The sequence below is a fragment of the Canis lupus genome, chromosome 23 (assembly GCF_003254725.2).
Source record: "Canis lupus dingo isolate Sandy chromosome 23, ASM325472v2, whole genome shotgun sequence".
Taxonomy (NCBI): domain Eukaryota; kingdom Metazoa; phylum Chordata; class Mammalia; order Carnivora; family Canidae; genus Canis; species Canis lupus.
Genome location: NC_064265.1, coordinates 8,634,102 through 8,650,895, shown reverse-complemented (window position 1 = coordinate 8,650,895; position 16,794 = coordinate 8,634,102). Strand labels below are relative to the sequence as shown.

Sequence of the window (16,794 nt, the reverse complement as noted above, 5' to 3'; positions counted from 1 at the left end):
AGGATTGAGTCCCACGTCAGGGTCCCTTCATGGAGCCTGTTTCTCCCTCTGCTTGTGTCTCTGCCTCTCTCTCTCTCTCTCTCTGTGTCTCTCATGAATAAATAAATAAATAAAATATTTAAAAAAAGGAACTTGAGCAACAACTTTCATTTGATTTTTAGTGAGCACACAATAGGTGCTTAGTGTAACTCATTGCAATGATGTAAACTTAGTAGTTTAAATCTTTTTTAAAAATTTAAATTCCAACATAGTTACATACAGAATTATATTAGTTTCAGGTATACAATACAGTGACTCAACACTTCCATACATAACTCAGTGCTCATCACAAGTGCACTCCTTAATCCCCCCACCCAACTCCCCTCTGGTAACCATCAGTTCTCTATAGTTGAGTCTGTCTCTTGGTTTGCCTCTCTTTCTTTTATCCCCCTTTGTTCATTTGTTTTGTTTCTTAAATTCCACATCTGAGTGAAATCATATGGTATTTGTTCTTCTCTGACTTATGTCACCTAGCATTATTCTCTCTAGCACCGCCCATGTCATTGCAAATGGCAAAACTTCATTCTTTTTTATGGCTGAATAATATTCCATTGTATATACACCACATCTTCTTTACCCAATTTATCAGTTAATGGACACCTGGACTGTTTCTATAATTTGGCTATTATAGAAAATGCTGCTATAAATATTGGGGTGAATCCCTTTGAATTAGTATTTTTATATTATTTGAGTGAATAGTAGTATGATTGCTGGATCTTAGGGTAGTTCTATTTTTGAGTTTTTGAGGAAACTCCATACTGTTTCCTACCAGTTTATATTCCCACCAACAATGCATTAGGGTTCCTTTTTCTCCACATCCAATACCTTCTTATGTTGTTGCTTTTAGCCATTCTGACAGGTGTGAGGTGATATCTCATTATAGTTTTGACTAAAACTTGACCATTTAAAAATGTATTTATAATATATTTTTGCAGCCATTCCTGGTGTGAAGTCTAGGTCATGCATACTGGCTTCCACTTCACCAGTACTTATGATAAAATTTCTATATTGGGAGTTGACAAAATAAAGAGTCAGATAAATATTTCAGGCTTTGCAGTCCACATGATCTCTGCCACACTATTCAGCTCTGCCATGTAACAAAAAAGCAGCCATAGATAGTATAAAACAAATGTGCATGGCTATGTTCTAGTGAAACTTGATTTAGAAACTCTAAAACTTGGATTTCTTTAATTTTCACATGTCAAAATTTTATTTTTCTTTTGAGTTTTTTTCCCCAAACATTAAAAAACATAAAACCTATCCTGAGTTCACAGGCTATACAAAAACCAGTAGTGGGCCAGATCTGGCCTAAAGGTTATAGTTTGTTGACCCTTGCTCTCAATAAATCTTGCTTTTTCAGGTACTCCAGGGCTGCTTTGTGCTTGCAGTCTAATTGAGGAGCTGGAATTTGAGCACATCAGATTATAAGCTAATATGCTAAGAATAATTGATAGCTCTCACATGTGAGTTGGAAGGTTTTCAATTCAGGAAAGCGGTATGGAAGAGGGGTTTGATATCCAAAGCATGTAGAGGATTTAGAGATTTTCATTTGAACATGAGACCCAAAACTATCAAAGGTATGTTTAGTTTACTGCTATTCCCATGACTAAATAGAGCCTGGCTTAAAGTATATCCTCAGTAATTATTAGTTGAATGAAAGACTATGATTTAGGGTACACACAGAGTCTATTCCATTAGGATTAAATATTTGTATTGCACTAAAAATACGTGGGAATGTTAAGGCAAAGTGTTTAGAATTTATACAATGAAGAATTTTTTACTGAGAGGTTAATGATACAATTATATCTGGAGAGGTTCTTATTTGAACTTGAGCCAACAAAAAAGACAAAAAAATTTTTTATTTACATGTGCATGCTGTGTACCCACTGTCAATACCAGTTGGTCCTAGATTTGAGATTAACTAAAAGAATCATGAGACACAATAGCTTCCCACATATTTACCCATTTCTTTCAAAAAGAATATGAATCGAGCAAGGCAGCACATAGCCAAAGAGAGTTGCAATGACACAGCTGCAGTTTTGAGACCTCTCCATTGCACTGGGCATGCTAAACTGCAAGTGATGAGCTTCAGATAGGCATGGTCTACTTTACCCAAGGCAAGCTTCCACCTCCATGCTTTAACTATGTCTTATGGCATGTTCATCACATGGTTCATTTGGGAATAGGTGTCATGCCGTAGACATCCCTGTGTAGCTACAGCTTACCAGTCAGGGCTTCACAAGGAGCAATTCCAACAACCAGTTACCTCTGGCTGGTTAATATATCAGTTAATATATCACACTTACCTTAACTTCTGTATTCCAGAAAGTGGTGTTGCATGAGATAAATACATATTTCCAGATGTCCCTGAGTTTCAGTTAAGACTTTTAAATCAGCTGTTAGCCCTTAACTCACAACTTTATCTCCCCACAGACTTTTTTTAATCTCTAAAATCTAAATACCATTTTTGACCTTTGGAACAAATGAACAGCAGTTGTACAGGGGAGGGGGAATCTGGCTGTTTTAATCTAAGCTGTGATGCATTTTAATTCAACAGTAGAAAGGAATTTGGAATAATTTTTTATTCTTTCTGAACCATCCACACAGAGTGGCGTTATTACTGGTTTAAAAATGATACTGAGATGTAGAATCATTCCAAAGTGATATCAAATGCTTTTTGATATAATTAGGTAACTTATATTCTTGATCTCTTGTCTAAATATTAGGGTTAAACATTAGGCCTAGACCTACCCTGCCTCACTGTTATTCTTTTTTTTTTTTTTTTAAAGATTTTATTTATTTTTTCATGAGAGACATAGAGAGAGAGGCAGAGACATAGGCAGAAGGAGAAGCAGACTCACTGTGGGGAGCCGGATGAAGGACTTGATCCCAGGACCCCCAGATCATGAATTGAGCCAGAGGCAGAGGCTCAACCACTAAGCCACCCAGGCACCTCATCATCGCTGTTATTCTTACCATTCACCGTGATTCCCTGGAGAGCACCTTTTCACCAAGTCCTTTCTGACTTCCCAGATGATTTCTCACACAGCAAATGCAATGGACTTTCAAGTTTCTTCTCCAGACTCTTTGATAAAAGCTTGAATGATTCTCAGATAAAATTTGAAAGACACCAACTTGAATGTTGCATGGCTATGGGCCCTCAGATGCCCCACTATCCCCTTAAACTCAGGACTGATCTTATCCTTTCCCTCCAAAATGCCTTATTCTCTGTTCTCTGGCTGATTGAATGTGTCTATCAATCAGAAATGATAGCCCCAGCCTATCATTTTCCCATAGCCACCTCCATTCAAACACCTTCTGACTCCTGCATCTACTTCCATATTAGCTCTTAAACCTAAATGCTTACATCTCTCTCCACTGTTACCATCACAAACCAACATCATCTTACGCCTGATTACCATAACAGATACCTAGAGTTCTAAAAATGATTCTCAGGAGTTTATGAGTTTTCTAAATAAGTTAGTGGATGTATATTTGGATCACATGATAATATAATATAAAATACCTAATATGTACATATATTGTAAAACAATTTATAGTTTGTTTGGCATCGGATCCCACACCCAACTCCAAGCCCTGCTGCAGTTTCTACCCCAAAGCTTATCCCAAAGCTGCCTTATCCCCCAACAGAGGTGTCAGAAATTTACCCAACACATCTCCACGACTGAAAACTCACTATCTCTAAAGGCATCATTTCCTCTTCAGACAGTTCTGCTTATTAGAAAATTAGTTGGGATGTGGAGTTCAGATCTGTCTCCCAATGGCTTCTAACCAGTAGTCCCACTTCTTCATTTTGGGCCCAAATAAGAGAATAGTGTCTAGAACAATGGTTCTCAAACGTTACAGCACATAATAAACAGCTGGGGAATTCTTTTTTAAGATTGTATTTATTTATTCATGAGAGACACAGAGAGAGAGGCAGAGACACAGTCAGAAGGAGAAGCAAGTTCCCCACAGGGAGCCTGATGCGGGACTTGAGCCCAGGACCCCGGGGATCATGACCTGAGCCAAAGGCAGATGCTCAAACACTGAGCCACCCAGGTGCCCCAGACACTAACCTCTTCTTGTTTGGAGGTCCCTGGGGTGGCATCAAGGCAGCAGTGATCTACTGTTGAAAGATTACTTAGAAAAAAACCATGCTATTTAAGCTTTTACTTCTTTCTTACTGGGGAGAGGAGAGACAAGTTAGCAAAAGAAAGGGAAGGCCAAGGTGGAAGAACTTAGTTACTTTAAATTAGTCTCTTAATTCTAATAAACTGTATCCCAGTGTTTTGTGAAAAATGTGCAAATTACATTGCCAATCCAATCTGAAAAGAAGAATTATAAAGAATGGTAGAAATGCCAGTTTACTGGAGATGCATAAGTCCTGTCCCTGTTTTTAAAAAGTGGAAGGGGAATTTTTCATAATCAATACCACTGACTCAATGTTGGATTTTTAAAAGGTGTATAAACTATTTTCTAATATACGAGGCCCATAGACTTTTTTTGTGGACTTTTGGGTCATACCCGTGATGCAGCCACTGCCAGAGTGGTCTTGGTATGTTGACCTTGAGCATGAAGGCCTCAGGAGTGGCACCTGAATCTTTTTCAGTTGCTCCAGGTCTTTATAGAGTTTGTTTTCCAGACCATTAGCCAGAACCTGCATGTAATTTCCATATTTCATGTCACTCTGTTCCAGAAGCAGTCTGTAATCTTGTATTGGCTTGGATTCTGCATGATGGTAGTCATAAGCTACACTTCATCCTCAGTGACTCTCTTTGTGAATCAATGTTTATGTTCCTTAACCCCACATGAGAATATCTTTGTCCTACAACCTTACTGGCAATGATGGCAAAGGCTATTTTCAGCAGTCCAACAAATGTTGGTGTTGAGTATATAGATCAGAGAAATGCTGTTCATGTTGAATACCTGGTCTTCACTAAAATTTCAACAACCATTTTTAGAATATTTTTTATATGCCAAGCATTGGGAATGTGACTATGAATAAACTGTTGGTTAGAGGAGACACATCTATAAAGGAATAGTTCCTAATTAAGTTGTACTTGCTATGAGCGGGATGTGTTCAGAATGATGAGAGATCTCTGAGTGGGGAATTTACTAACCTAAAAATGACAAAGCACAAGTTGAATACTAAAGAATGAGTGGGAATTAGCTCCTTGGGGAAGTAAGATATTCCAAGCAGAGAAATCTGTTTCAGCAGTGGTACAGGTCACAAGGTAGTGTGTTTAGTGGGAGAATAGAACTCAAAGTGCAAAGTGAGAATGGGCAGGAGATGCAGGTTGAGGCCACATTCAGAGAAGGATTTTTGTCAAGTTGATAAACTTGAACTTTATTATAGAAGCAAAAGAGAAGTACTGAGTCATTTTGGTTGCTGGAGTAAAATTGTAAGATTTGTAAATTAGGTGAGCCCTGTTGATAATGATGTAAGTCAATATAGGAACCCAGGAACCTGGCTTAGATCAGTGATAGAATCACTGGCTTAGTCACTGATAGAATCCAAACCTAATACCTACAATATTAGTGTCTGAGTCTGTTTGAGAATAGTTTTCCACTAAGTAAAGAGAAATCCTAGGTTACACAGCTGTTAGATTACAGAAAATATAGTGAGACAATTGAGTAATTTAGATGCACTTTGTAGATTAGGTGTGCAAACTTGAGCTAGAACCTGTACCAGAACAATTAGCATGTACTTACTTTGTGAGCAGTAGGGCCATCTATGTACCAATCAATATGCAAGCTCACCATCAGTAATAAGATGAAATAATCAACTTTTCTATTTTTGTTTTTAGTAATCATTGCATTACAATCCCATTTATCTAGCCTTATTTTCAAGTGAACAAGATTTAGAAAATTGGCATTCAAGAACTGCTTGAATACAGAGATTTGGTTACGTATAAGGTCTGATTATTCTGAATTAACAAATGGAGGCTTAAGGATGTTAATTCCATTTTCTCCAACATAATTATGTGAGTAGGTATTCTTTGCATTAATATTACTGAAGCCTAAATAAAGAAACATGAAATGTAGAAACCAAAGGTCATCTTTTTATTATTAAATCCAACATGAGCTGTTTTATTTCAGCAAAACAACATCATACATCACATCAAAGTTATGTCATTTCCAAACATTTTTTGTTTTAAAATGGAATTAAAGCTATAAGCCTGCAACTTAAAAACAGTCATGTAATTTACATTTAAATGAAAATGTAAGTGCAAGAATTTGTTTAAAAAGGGTGTACATTTTTCAAGAAAACTCTTCAATTGTAAAAAAGGACAAATTCTGTTGTATGTGCCTTTTTTAATTTATGTGATTTCATTCTTCCAATGCAAAATGGTCTAAGGTTCCTTTTTTTTCCCCTCACAGAATAAATGCCAGGGTCTCATGTATGACCTAGTCACAAACCAAGTCTTTGACGTCATTATCATCATCCTCATTTTCCTCAACATGCTTAGCATGATGGCTGAATCAGAAAACCAGCTTGATACCACAAAATTCATCCTTGATCGTCTCAACCTGGCCTTTGTGGTCATCTTTACAATTGAGTGTCTCATCAAAATCTTTGCTTTGAGGCAATACTACTTCACCATTGGCTGGAATTTATTTGATTGTGTGATCGTGGTTCTTTCTATTGTTAGTAAGTAATATCAGAAGCCAGGGGAGCTTTAATCTGAGAGCTAGAAGTAAATCTTATCATTTGGAAGTATGTCCAAACTATCCACAAAGGAACAAATTAGGCTTACTGTGGTTTCTAAAAAAATAGACAGGTATACTGATGCCATTCTGTACTGGGAAGTTGCTAGGAGATACAGAGCAATTTTCATTCCCTTGACTGTTTACATGACTGAAGCAGAGAGTTAAAGAATTGTGTGGATCCATTTATTCAGTGAAGATAGACAAAATTAAGATGACCTTAAAGTATTTGTGGGGATTCTTGGGTATATCCAGGCAACTGAGTCAAAATTCTACCTTTCATGTGCAACTATAAGCTCTCATGAGCATCTTTTATTTTTAAGTATTTGGTACTTAGTTCCCACGGTTTTCCTTAGTTCAAAATCCATGTGGATATCATATCACAATTAGTGTGCCCCTGTGACATTGCTAGGCCTTCTCTCACCTCCTATACAGGATTTCCATGGCCCAGGCTAGATTGGGCTTCCAAGAATATGTCATGAAGACAAGAAGTGCTTTCTCTTTATGCTGTATCCCATGTTAACTTAAACCACAGCATGAACTATGCTTGTCTCAACTGTTGGATCCCATTCACCAACCAGTCTTATTCTATAATCAGTATATTTTTCTTAACATAGGCAGGATTAACTATAAGATTTATGAAAAAAGAATAAAGGAAAAAAGGGTTGTTGACATATATCTTTTTATAATACACATACACATCAACTTTAAAATTAGATTCTTCATAGCTACCCATAAGAGTTTACTCTCTGGGTTTTTGCAGTTTGCTTTTAACTACACTGATAATTTGACTTTTTATAATTGTGTGCAACCACCCAGGGGCTATTCTCATAGTTCAAAAAGCAAGGAAGACAATGAAAACTGGTTTCACAGTGGAAGCTTTTATACTATTTCAGAAAGAATGTGTTAAACAGATATGTGAGATCAAAATATTTTGGTTCCTATCACTACAGCAGCAATGCAGATATTTCCAAGAACAAGAAAATGGTACAGTTCATAGTCTGTTCTGGTTTCTAAGCCATGAAGTTTATGTAGATAAAGTTTAGCAATAGATCCTCCCACATGCCTCCAGGGAAATAGACCAGTAATCTTTATCACTTAATTCCAATCCCAAGTCCTGATGAAACTGAGAGCAACAATAAGGTCAGAAAATGATGGTAGAATGACTCTAACACAGCCCTTTGAGAACTTGAGGAGACCCTTCCTCCAAAATGCAGAGAGCAGCTCATTTATTCCACTACTTACTGAACTCCTTCTAGGCAGTGCCAGCCATCATGCAGATTGTGGAAATATCTCTTACTTCTGTCATTTGAACAACTGCTAGGCAATTGCAGTTACACAGCAGAGCACTGCATAACATTTTGCTCCAGTGGATGCAAACATCTACACTTTGAGCCAAATTCTACTCACCAATGTTGGATAGCATTTTATATGGCTTTGCCAGTAGATCTGCCACCCAACACTAAACCCCTACACTTTCCCAAGCTCTTTCTTAAGCTTTCAGAGAAATACAAAATGAGTGTGAGTTGAAGTGAATCTCTCTGTAGGAGTTAGCCATGCAGTTTAAGTATTAAGACTACCTTAAAGGGTCAAAAAAAAAAAAAACATAGAGAAATTAACTGCACACCAAAACTCATGGTATACAGAAGAACTGAGTTCAGATAAAGGACAGATTACTGTAAACTCCATTAGTCAAAGAAATATTTGTAAAGGAGGTGGCCATAAAGGGTAGACCTCCTCTAGTTGTTACTAAGTTGGAACTTAATAAATTCCACATCTCACTAGCATTGGTTGCATAATTAACATACGCATTCAGCTTTGTTGGCACAATTGGGCAGTTGGTAAAATATATTATGAACAAGTTCTCTTTAGTCATTAGGGGATAGCAGATAATTTTGGCTGACCATTACCCCTAATTTCTTTGAGGAACCCCCAGAACAAAAGCAAGGTCATGTCTACACAAGACAAGCATGTTCCAACCATTCTATAATATTCAGGTCAAAATGTGAGTTGTTTCAAATCTTGTATCACTTCCTTGCCGAACAGCCAATAATAGAACAGGATAACATTTAGGTCAAATATTCAACTGTTTGCAAAAACCTCTGCTCAAGATGCTATTTTGGGGAGTGTCTACAACAATAGAAAGTATCTCCAATTTAGTCCCTTAAGCTTTTTGAGTGGACCTCAAGAGTCCTTCCTTGGGATGAGCATATGGTCAAATATGACAGCTCCATGGCAGCTCCACCCAGAGTCACAACACTGCCATCTTCCTCCAGCCCTATCCTGCTGTCCCTTATAGTAGGCTGTGTTCAAATTCTCTATACAAATAAGAACCTGCCTTTTTAAGGTGCTTTGAGGTTAGAAGTTCTACAGTTTCCACTGACAGCTCAGGCTCAAGCCAACCATCAGTATCAGAAATTTCTCCTTACTCTAATCTGTAGGACTCCATCCTTAATTTATCTGTTTTCCGTTCTATATATCCAATAAATATGGGAAACTATTATATTTGTTATTCCATGAGTGACTTTCAATACCCAACATAATGTATTTCAAATGTATAAGTCATAAAATAGCTTTTCATAAACTGTATTCTCTTCCCTTTCCTTGGGTGTCTTCAATATTATAGACGTCTTATTTCATCTAAAGTCCCATTAAAGTTGTACAGTGCTTGAAAATTACTTTCCAGGTTAAGGTACAGATAGATATTTTTGCTGATATTGGTAAAGGAGGTTCTTAGTTTATGTAGTATATGAATTACAAAAAGTACTGATAAAAGTTGGTCCAGTTAGATTCCAAGGCAGGAGTGACAAGCTGCCTCTGGAAGCAGGGTACCTGCTGGAAATTAATCGCCCTATCTCCTTCTCCTAAGGTACAATGGTTTCTGCCTTGGAGAACCAGGAGCATATTCCTTTCCCTCCAACACTCTTCAGGATTGTCCGGTTGGCTCGCATTGGTCGAATCCTGAGACTTGTTCGGGCAGCACGAGGAATAAGGACTCTCCTTTTTGCTCTGATGATGTCCCTTCCCTCTCTATTCAACATCGGTCTTCTACTTTTTCTGGTTATGTTTATTTATGCCATTTTTGGTATGAACTGCTTTTGCAAAGTGAATGAGGAGTTTGGAATTGATGACATATTCAACTTCAAAACTTTTGTTGGCAGCATACTCTGTCTCTTCCAGATCACCACCTCAGCAGGCTGGGATGCCCTCCTTAGGCCCATGCTGCAATCAAAGGATTCATGCAACCCCAATTTAGACAGCCGCCACCTCCCTGCCATAGCCATCACCTACTTCGTCAGTTACATCATCATCTCCTTTCTCATTGTTGTCAACATGTACATTGCTGTGATTTTAGAGAACTTCAACACAGCCACAGAAGAAAGTGAGGACCCTTTGGGTGAAGATGACTTTGAGATATTCTATGAAGTCTGGGAAAAGTTTGACCCAGAAGCAACACAGTTCATCAAATATTCTGCCCTTTCTGACTTTGCTGATGCCCTTCCTGAACCTTTGCGTGTGGCAAAGCCAAATAAATTTCAATTTCTCATGATGGACTTGCCCATGGTGAGTGGAGATCGTCTTCACTGTTTGGATATTCTCTTCGCATTCACCACTAGGGTACTCGGTGACTCCAGTGGCCTGGACAACATGAAGGTCATGATGGAGGAGAAGTTCATGGAAGCCAACCCTTCCAAGAAGTTATATGAACCCATAGTCACCACCACCAAGAGGAAGGAAGAGGAAAGGTGTGCTGCTATTATTCAAAAGGCCTTTCGAAAATATAAGGTGAAGATGTCCACGTATGCCTTGGAAGATAGGCCTGGTTCACCACTCCACACACTCTGCAATGGAGACCTTTCTGGCTCTGGGGTGGCCGAGGGCAAGGTCCACTACGACTGAGACCCTACTTCCACTTTTTACCTCAGAGCCTCACAATCTGGCCTCTGATGTCTGAGCTCCAGGGGTCCATAGCTCAGTTTGTGAACAAGCAGTTGACTTCCTGAACTAGCCATTATATTTTTCTGCCTAAAAGAAGTGATATTTCAATGTTTATTTCAAATGATTCTTACAGGGATAGAAGATAAGTCTGCCTGACTATGAACCACTGGTACTGTTTTAGCAAGAAAGAAAACACTAGAAGGGCTGTAGAGGACACATCGATGTTAGGACTGAAACACAAATCAAATCATGTAAAAAAAAAAAAAAGAAACAAAAACATGTTAAAAATTTAGATGATGTTTTTCTATATTGTTTCTAGGCACACTGTTCAATACTTTTGTTCCATGTTTTCCCCAATGCAAATATGTTGCTTAAACACATAAAACTCTTTTGCATGCTGAGTAAAAATTCAAAAACTGCTAATAAATAAATAGCTTATTGCAGATATTTTTTTACCAACATTAGTATTTGGGGTTTATTTCTAATGAAAAAGCATGATCTTGACTTGTCAATTACCACCCTGTCTTTCACAATCTCTGTTCTGCACATTTGGAAAAAAATAAATAAATGAGACTTTCAATTTGCATTTCATTCAGGTGGTACACTAAAAAATCTCATTTGGTGGCTAAGTAGCCGCTCAAAAGTGGTGCTTTGCTTGGAATTAAGATGGGAGCCAGTCATATGCTGATAAGTGTATAACAATTGGATCTTTAGGAAAAAACAAAAAAAGCACCCCGATTTGTAACATGTACTGATTTCTGTGGTGAATAATCCCATCAGGACTGAGTTTAGGCTACCAACCTGATACTCCTGAATGTGGAGTTGGGAAGAGAGCCCAATCAACTCTTGTGAGCTGGCCCTACCTGGCTCCAGCACACCACTGGCTGGAGCCAATAAGAAAGACTCACTTAAAATATCTGTGGTGGGGATCCCTGGGTGGCCAGCGGTTTGGTGCCTGCCTTTGGCCCAGGGCGCGATCCTGGAGACACGGGATCAAATCCCATGTCGGGCTCCCAATGCATGGAGCCTGCTTCTCCCTCTGTCTATGTCTCTGCCTCTCTCTCTCTCTCTGTGTGTGACTATCATAAAAAATAAAAAAATAAAAAAATAAAAAAAATTAAATATCTGTGGTGGCTGGGGCATCTGGGTGGCTCAGTCAGTTAAGCATCTGCCTTCCACTCAGGTCATGATTCTGGGGTCCTGGGATCAAGCCCTACATTGGGCTCCCTGCTCAGCAGACAGCCTGCTTCCTCCTCTCCCTCTGCCTCTCCCTGGCTTGTTACTGTCACTCACTCACTCTCTCTCAAATAAATAAATAAATAAATAAATAAATAAATAAATAAAGTCTTTAAAATATATTTTTTATTATATAATATATATATATATATATATATATATATATATATATATATATATATATATAGTGGCCACCTTGGCTTGAGAGAGCACCTTATAAGCCACACCTGGACCCCAGTTAGGGAATCCAGAAAAGATATTGGTTAGCCAGCGATCTTAACTTGATGATCCCTGTAGTCAGTTCCGCTTGAATGTCTGTGTGAAATGCAGTCCAGAGAACAACTCAGGCCTATCAAAAGGCCCAGAACCTTCCTAAAAACTTGAGATGCCCAGAGACCAAATAAGACATCAGGCTTGGTAACAAGTTGCCCTAGAAGGTAGAGAACCTACATCATGATAACTGAGTCTGGAGGAAAACCCTCCACAAACCTATCCCACAGACAAGCTGGAGGGGCTGATGTGTCCAATCAGTAGCACAAGGTCTGAGGTCTGAGCCTCTGATCTGTTCCTCCTTGCCCAAGGGAAAGGGGCCATCACTGGATGCTCTGGTGCAATGAAGCAGTGATTATTTTCAGTGTGTATTCATGTTCAGGGCTTGAATTTTATAGGTTTTGTAGGCAGCCTTATGCTCTGGAGCATTGGTAAAATAGCAATACTATCATTATCTAATTATTATCAATATCTAATTTTTCCTTAGTGGTTGCTGTGCATTCGGCACTGGTTGAGCATTTATCATGAATAATCTCATGACCATAACTCTATGAGTGTGTGGTCACTCATCTAGTGAAGCCAGAGCTTCTGTACCATGCTGGGGAAGGGGAGTAGATGCTCCCAGAGCCGGGAAACCTTGAGGCAGGGCCACAAGGGCTACCCTGCAGGGCTGCAAGGGCCTTGTAGAAATCACCAGCTCCAAAGTCATGGCCAGTTCCACCTGAGGCACTGTGGATGACTGATGATTTCCCTAAAAGATGCCTCTGATTACAAACACTGGATGTTTTACAAACACTCGATGCTTACCAAGTTTTCTGAACAAGGTGGCTGGCCATCATTCCAGTAGGGATACCCTTTGCCTGGAAGTAGGGGAGGCTCTAGAAGGATATGGTCTTGCCCATCCTAGATACAGTTTAGGGGCCTGGGTGTGATGTGTTCTGTGCAGAAGCTTTACCTTTCCCCTATATGTCTGTCCATCCCCAGATGGTCCCTTTTCACCAAGGCTGGGTTCCTAAAGCCAGCTCTCTGGGACAGCACAGGATCTGCTTAGTTTTAGCAAGAGACTGAGCCACATTTGCTTCACTAGATGGCAGCAAATGCCCAACATGCTCTTTTCTGGGTGCTGCCCAGCAACTGTGTGTGAGCCTGGCACTCAAAGAGCCAGAGGGCTAAGGAAGAAAAGTCAAGGCAGGGAGTGGTGAATTATTTAAATCATAGATGGGTGCTCGAAAGCCCTCTCCCCTGAGGGGATCTAAGATACCCTAAAACACAGAGATGATAGTCTGAACTCCATCCTCCTGGGGTCACGCTGAATGTCCAGGGCAAACAGCCCTACCCAGCACAAGAAGTCAGCCGTCTTGTCTTCTGAGCCTTATTTCTAGGCAAATCAGCCCCTACTTAATTCAATCAACAGACGTGTTCCTGAGGGCCGGTGCCGTACCACCCTGTATAAACTGCTTACAACCAATGGCCCTTAATCTCAAGAGCATATATATTGATTGGGAAAAGTATTAGGCAGCATTCATGTGAGAATAATACAATGCAACATAACAGGTTTGGTAAACCAGGGACACCCGCTCTGCTCTGAGAGTGTGACTGTAGGCAGGCTGGGAAGGCTTCATGAGAGACAATGGGGCACCCGAGATGAGATTGATAGATGTACAGGATTATGACAGGGGGAGCTTGTTCAGGAGGGTGCTTGAAGTGGAGGGGACAGCAGAGTGTAAGGAGTGTGTGGAGAAAGTGTAAGGAAGTACAGGCTATCCAACTGACCAATCGGGACTCAAGAGTATAGTTAGTGGAGCAGCTCCAACAGAATTTTAGAAATGGGCTGTTTTGTGGAGAGCCTTAGGTGCCAGTGAGGAGTTAGAACATATGTAGGTAATAGGGAGGGATTAAAGGTATTTGAAAGGGGGAGAAAAATTAATCAGACAGAGTGTGCAGGATGCAATACAATGGAAAGAGAGCAGAATACTGGTCCTGGAGCGGAAGAGGCACTGAGTGAGGAGAGAGGCAGGGCAATGCAGTGAGACCTAGGGATGCTTGTGTCAACTAACTGGCCATGGCGGAAGGGTTTAGAGAGAACCTTAGGATTTTTGTCATGGTGAGAAGGTAGATGGTAGTACAAGTTATGAAGTTAATGAATATAGGAGAGAAAAGGTTTATTTAGTTTCATGGCTATTACAGAGGAAAATTTTAAAATTTATTCAGTTTGGAACATTTTAAAGGTTTAAGATGCCAGCTCCAAGTGACAGTATCCAGCCAGGAACTTGAAGATACGACAGAAGCAGGGGTCCTCAGCACAGAAATGACATCTGAAACCCCAGGAGCAGATGAAATCCTGGGGAAATAGAGCATACCTAGATCTAGAAGGAGGCAGAAGACTTGTCCTAGGGGCATGCTTTCAGAGAGTAAAGATAAGGAGCAGAGACCATTCAGGGAAGGGTGTGGAGAGGCAGGTGAAGGTAAACATCACAACATGCAGTTTGGGCATGGAGCAGGCTTCCCGAGAAATTCACGGCTAACAAGATGAGTTACATGGTTCCACCTTTTCATCCCTTCCACCAAAAAGCAAGCAAGGAGCCAGGACACAGTGTGGTTGTGTTCCAGGAAAGGACCCCCCACTCCCTACTCTTGTACCTTTTTACTGAACCAGCATGAGAGCTCGCCTTATAAACAATCCAGGCTCAGAAGCCAGCTGTTCTGGGGAGCTGCCTTGGAATGTCAGCTACTAGTGCTCAGTGCCCTTGGGAAAGTTGAAATCCTGTATGGCTCTTCCTGCTCAAGGAGGGGGAGCTGCCAGTCCCAGATAGCTTGTTGCCTGGCAACCCAAGAGAGAAGCTCCGGGGTCATTCGCTGGGCAATCCTGTCCGTTGCTGCACAAGGAGTAATCATAGAGGCGGTGAGAAAACAGGTGCTAACATTTATTGAGCACTTACTCTGGACTGAGCTGCCACTTTACCAAGAATACCCCGCTTAATCTGCACCACAGCTTTATTAGACATAAACTACTTTTAATCTTCATTGTTCTGATGAGAAGATTGAGGCATGTAGAGGAAGTAAGAGACTAGTTCAAAACCCAAGCAGCCTGGCCGCAGAGCTCAAGCTACCAACCACTGCACCACACTGGCCAGACACCAAGGGACAGTGCGGCTGCAATCGAAAGAGAAGATGCAGTTTCCCTGTTCACGTTAGTCTGTGAACCTTTCACCATCCATCTCCTCTCCTCTGGAGATGAAACATAGTTTTGAAGTTCTTACATTGTAGAAGCATCCTGTACATGAGGAGATGGAGATGCTGTGCCCCCTCTGCAAATTCTACATCCTCAAGTTCTGTCAATGTACCCAATTCTCTAATATTTTTGACCTAGTTTCCATCTTTTTCCCATTCTTTTCCTCCTTCTCCAGGCAAACTCTGGTTAATCTACCTTTTCTAGCAGCTGGTGCCCGAGGTGGCAGGAGTGGACTCTCTTCTCTTTTTGGACGATCTATATAAGGTTATTAATGAAGGCTTCAAGTGCGCTAATGTGATAGTAGTGGTATGAGAGGTATGGTGGCCATGCCGATTCAGTTCTCCTTACTGTCCATCAGCCTCCCAACCCAGCCACCCAGAACGAGCATACAGTCAAACTAAAATCACTGTGTCTGCTGAGCTGTTGCACCTTCAAGTGCCTTTACCTCCTTTAAGCTCTTTCTTATATTTTAAAATCACTTCCAGATCCAAATCACACTGATGGCTCATACTCTATTTTTTCCCAGCTTTATTGAGGTATAAAAATTGTATATATTTAAGGTGTACAACACAATGGTTTGATATATGTATACATTGTGAAATGATTACCACAATCAAGCTAATTCACACGTCCATCACCTCCGTTTCCTTTTTTTTGGCATGCTGAGAAAATGTAAGATCTACTCTCTTAGCAAATTTCTAGTATACAATATAGTATTATTAACTATAGTAAGATTTTATTCATTTATTTATGAGATACAGAGAGAGAGAGAGTCAGACACATAGGCAGAGGGAGAAGCAGGATCCTTGTGGGGAACCCAATGTGGCACTCGATCCCAGGACCCCGGGATCGAGCCAAAGGCAGATGCTCGACCACTGAGTCACCCAGGTGCCCCAACTATAATCACCTTGCTGTACATTCAATTCCCAGAACTTATTCATCTTACAACTGAATGTTTGTGCCCTTTAACCAGTATATCTGTTTCCCTTACTCCCCACTCCCACTCCTCCTGGTAATCACCTTTCTACTTTCTGGTTCTATGAGTTCGACATTTTTTTTAGATTTCATATATAAATGTGATCATGCAGTATGTGTCTGGCTCATTACAGTTAGCATAATGTCTTCCAGTTTCTTCTATGTTGTCACAAATGGCAAGACTTCTTTTTTCATGGCTGCATGATATTCCACTACTATTCCAAATGATATTCCACTCACATTTTTAAGACCTGTTTATGTGTTGATGGACACAGGTTGTTTCCACATCTCGGTTATTGTGAATAATGCTGCAATGATCATTGAAGTACAGACACCTCCTTGAGATAGTAATTTCATTTCCTCCAGAAATGAGTTTGCTGGATTGTATGATT

The 16,794-nt window shown here is 40.1% G+C and overlaps 1 protein-coding gene and 1 long non-coding RNA gene across 4 annotated transcripts in view; one reads left to right on the top strand and one right to left on the bottom strand.

The window, feature by feature from the left end:
- Nucleotides 1-11,280, top strand: part of SCN11A (sodium voltage-gated channel alpha subunit 11) — a 92,149-nt gene extending 80,869 nt beyond the window's left edge. For all 3 annotated transcript variants that reach the window (XM_049099908.1, XM_025461256.3, XM_049099907.1), the window contains 2 exons: nt 6,424-6,694; nt 9,620-11,280. In XM_049099908.1, the coding sequence (XP_048955865.1) occupies nt 6,424-6,694; nt 9,620-10,650 (1,302 nt within the window). In that variant the 3' untranslated portion in view covers nt 10,651-11,280. The remainder of the gene's footprint in view (nt 1-6,423; nt 6,695-9,619) is intronic.
- LOC112668747 (uncharacterized) overlaps nt 1-16,794 on the bottom strand; it is a 64,775-nt gene that overhangs the window by 14,028 nt on the left and 33,953 nt on the right. The window lies entirely within an intron of this gene.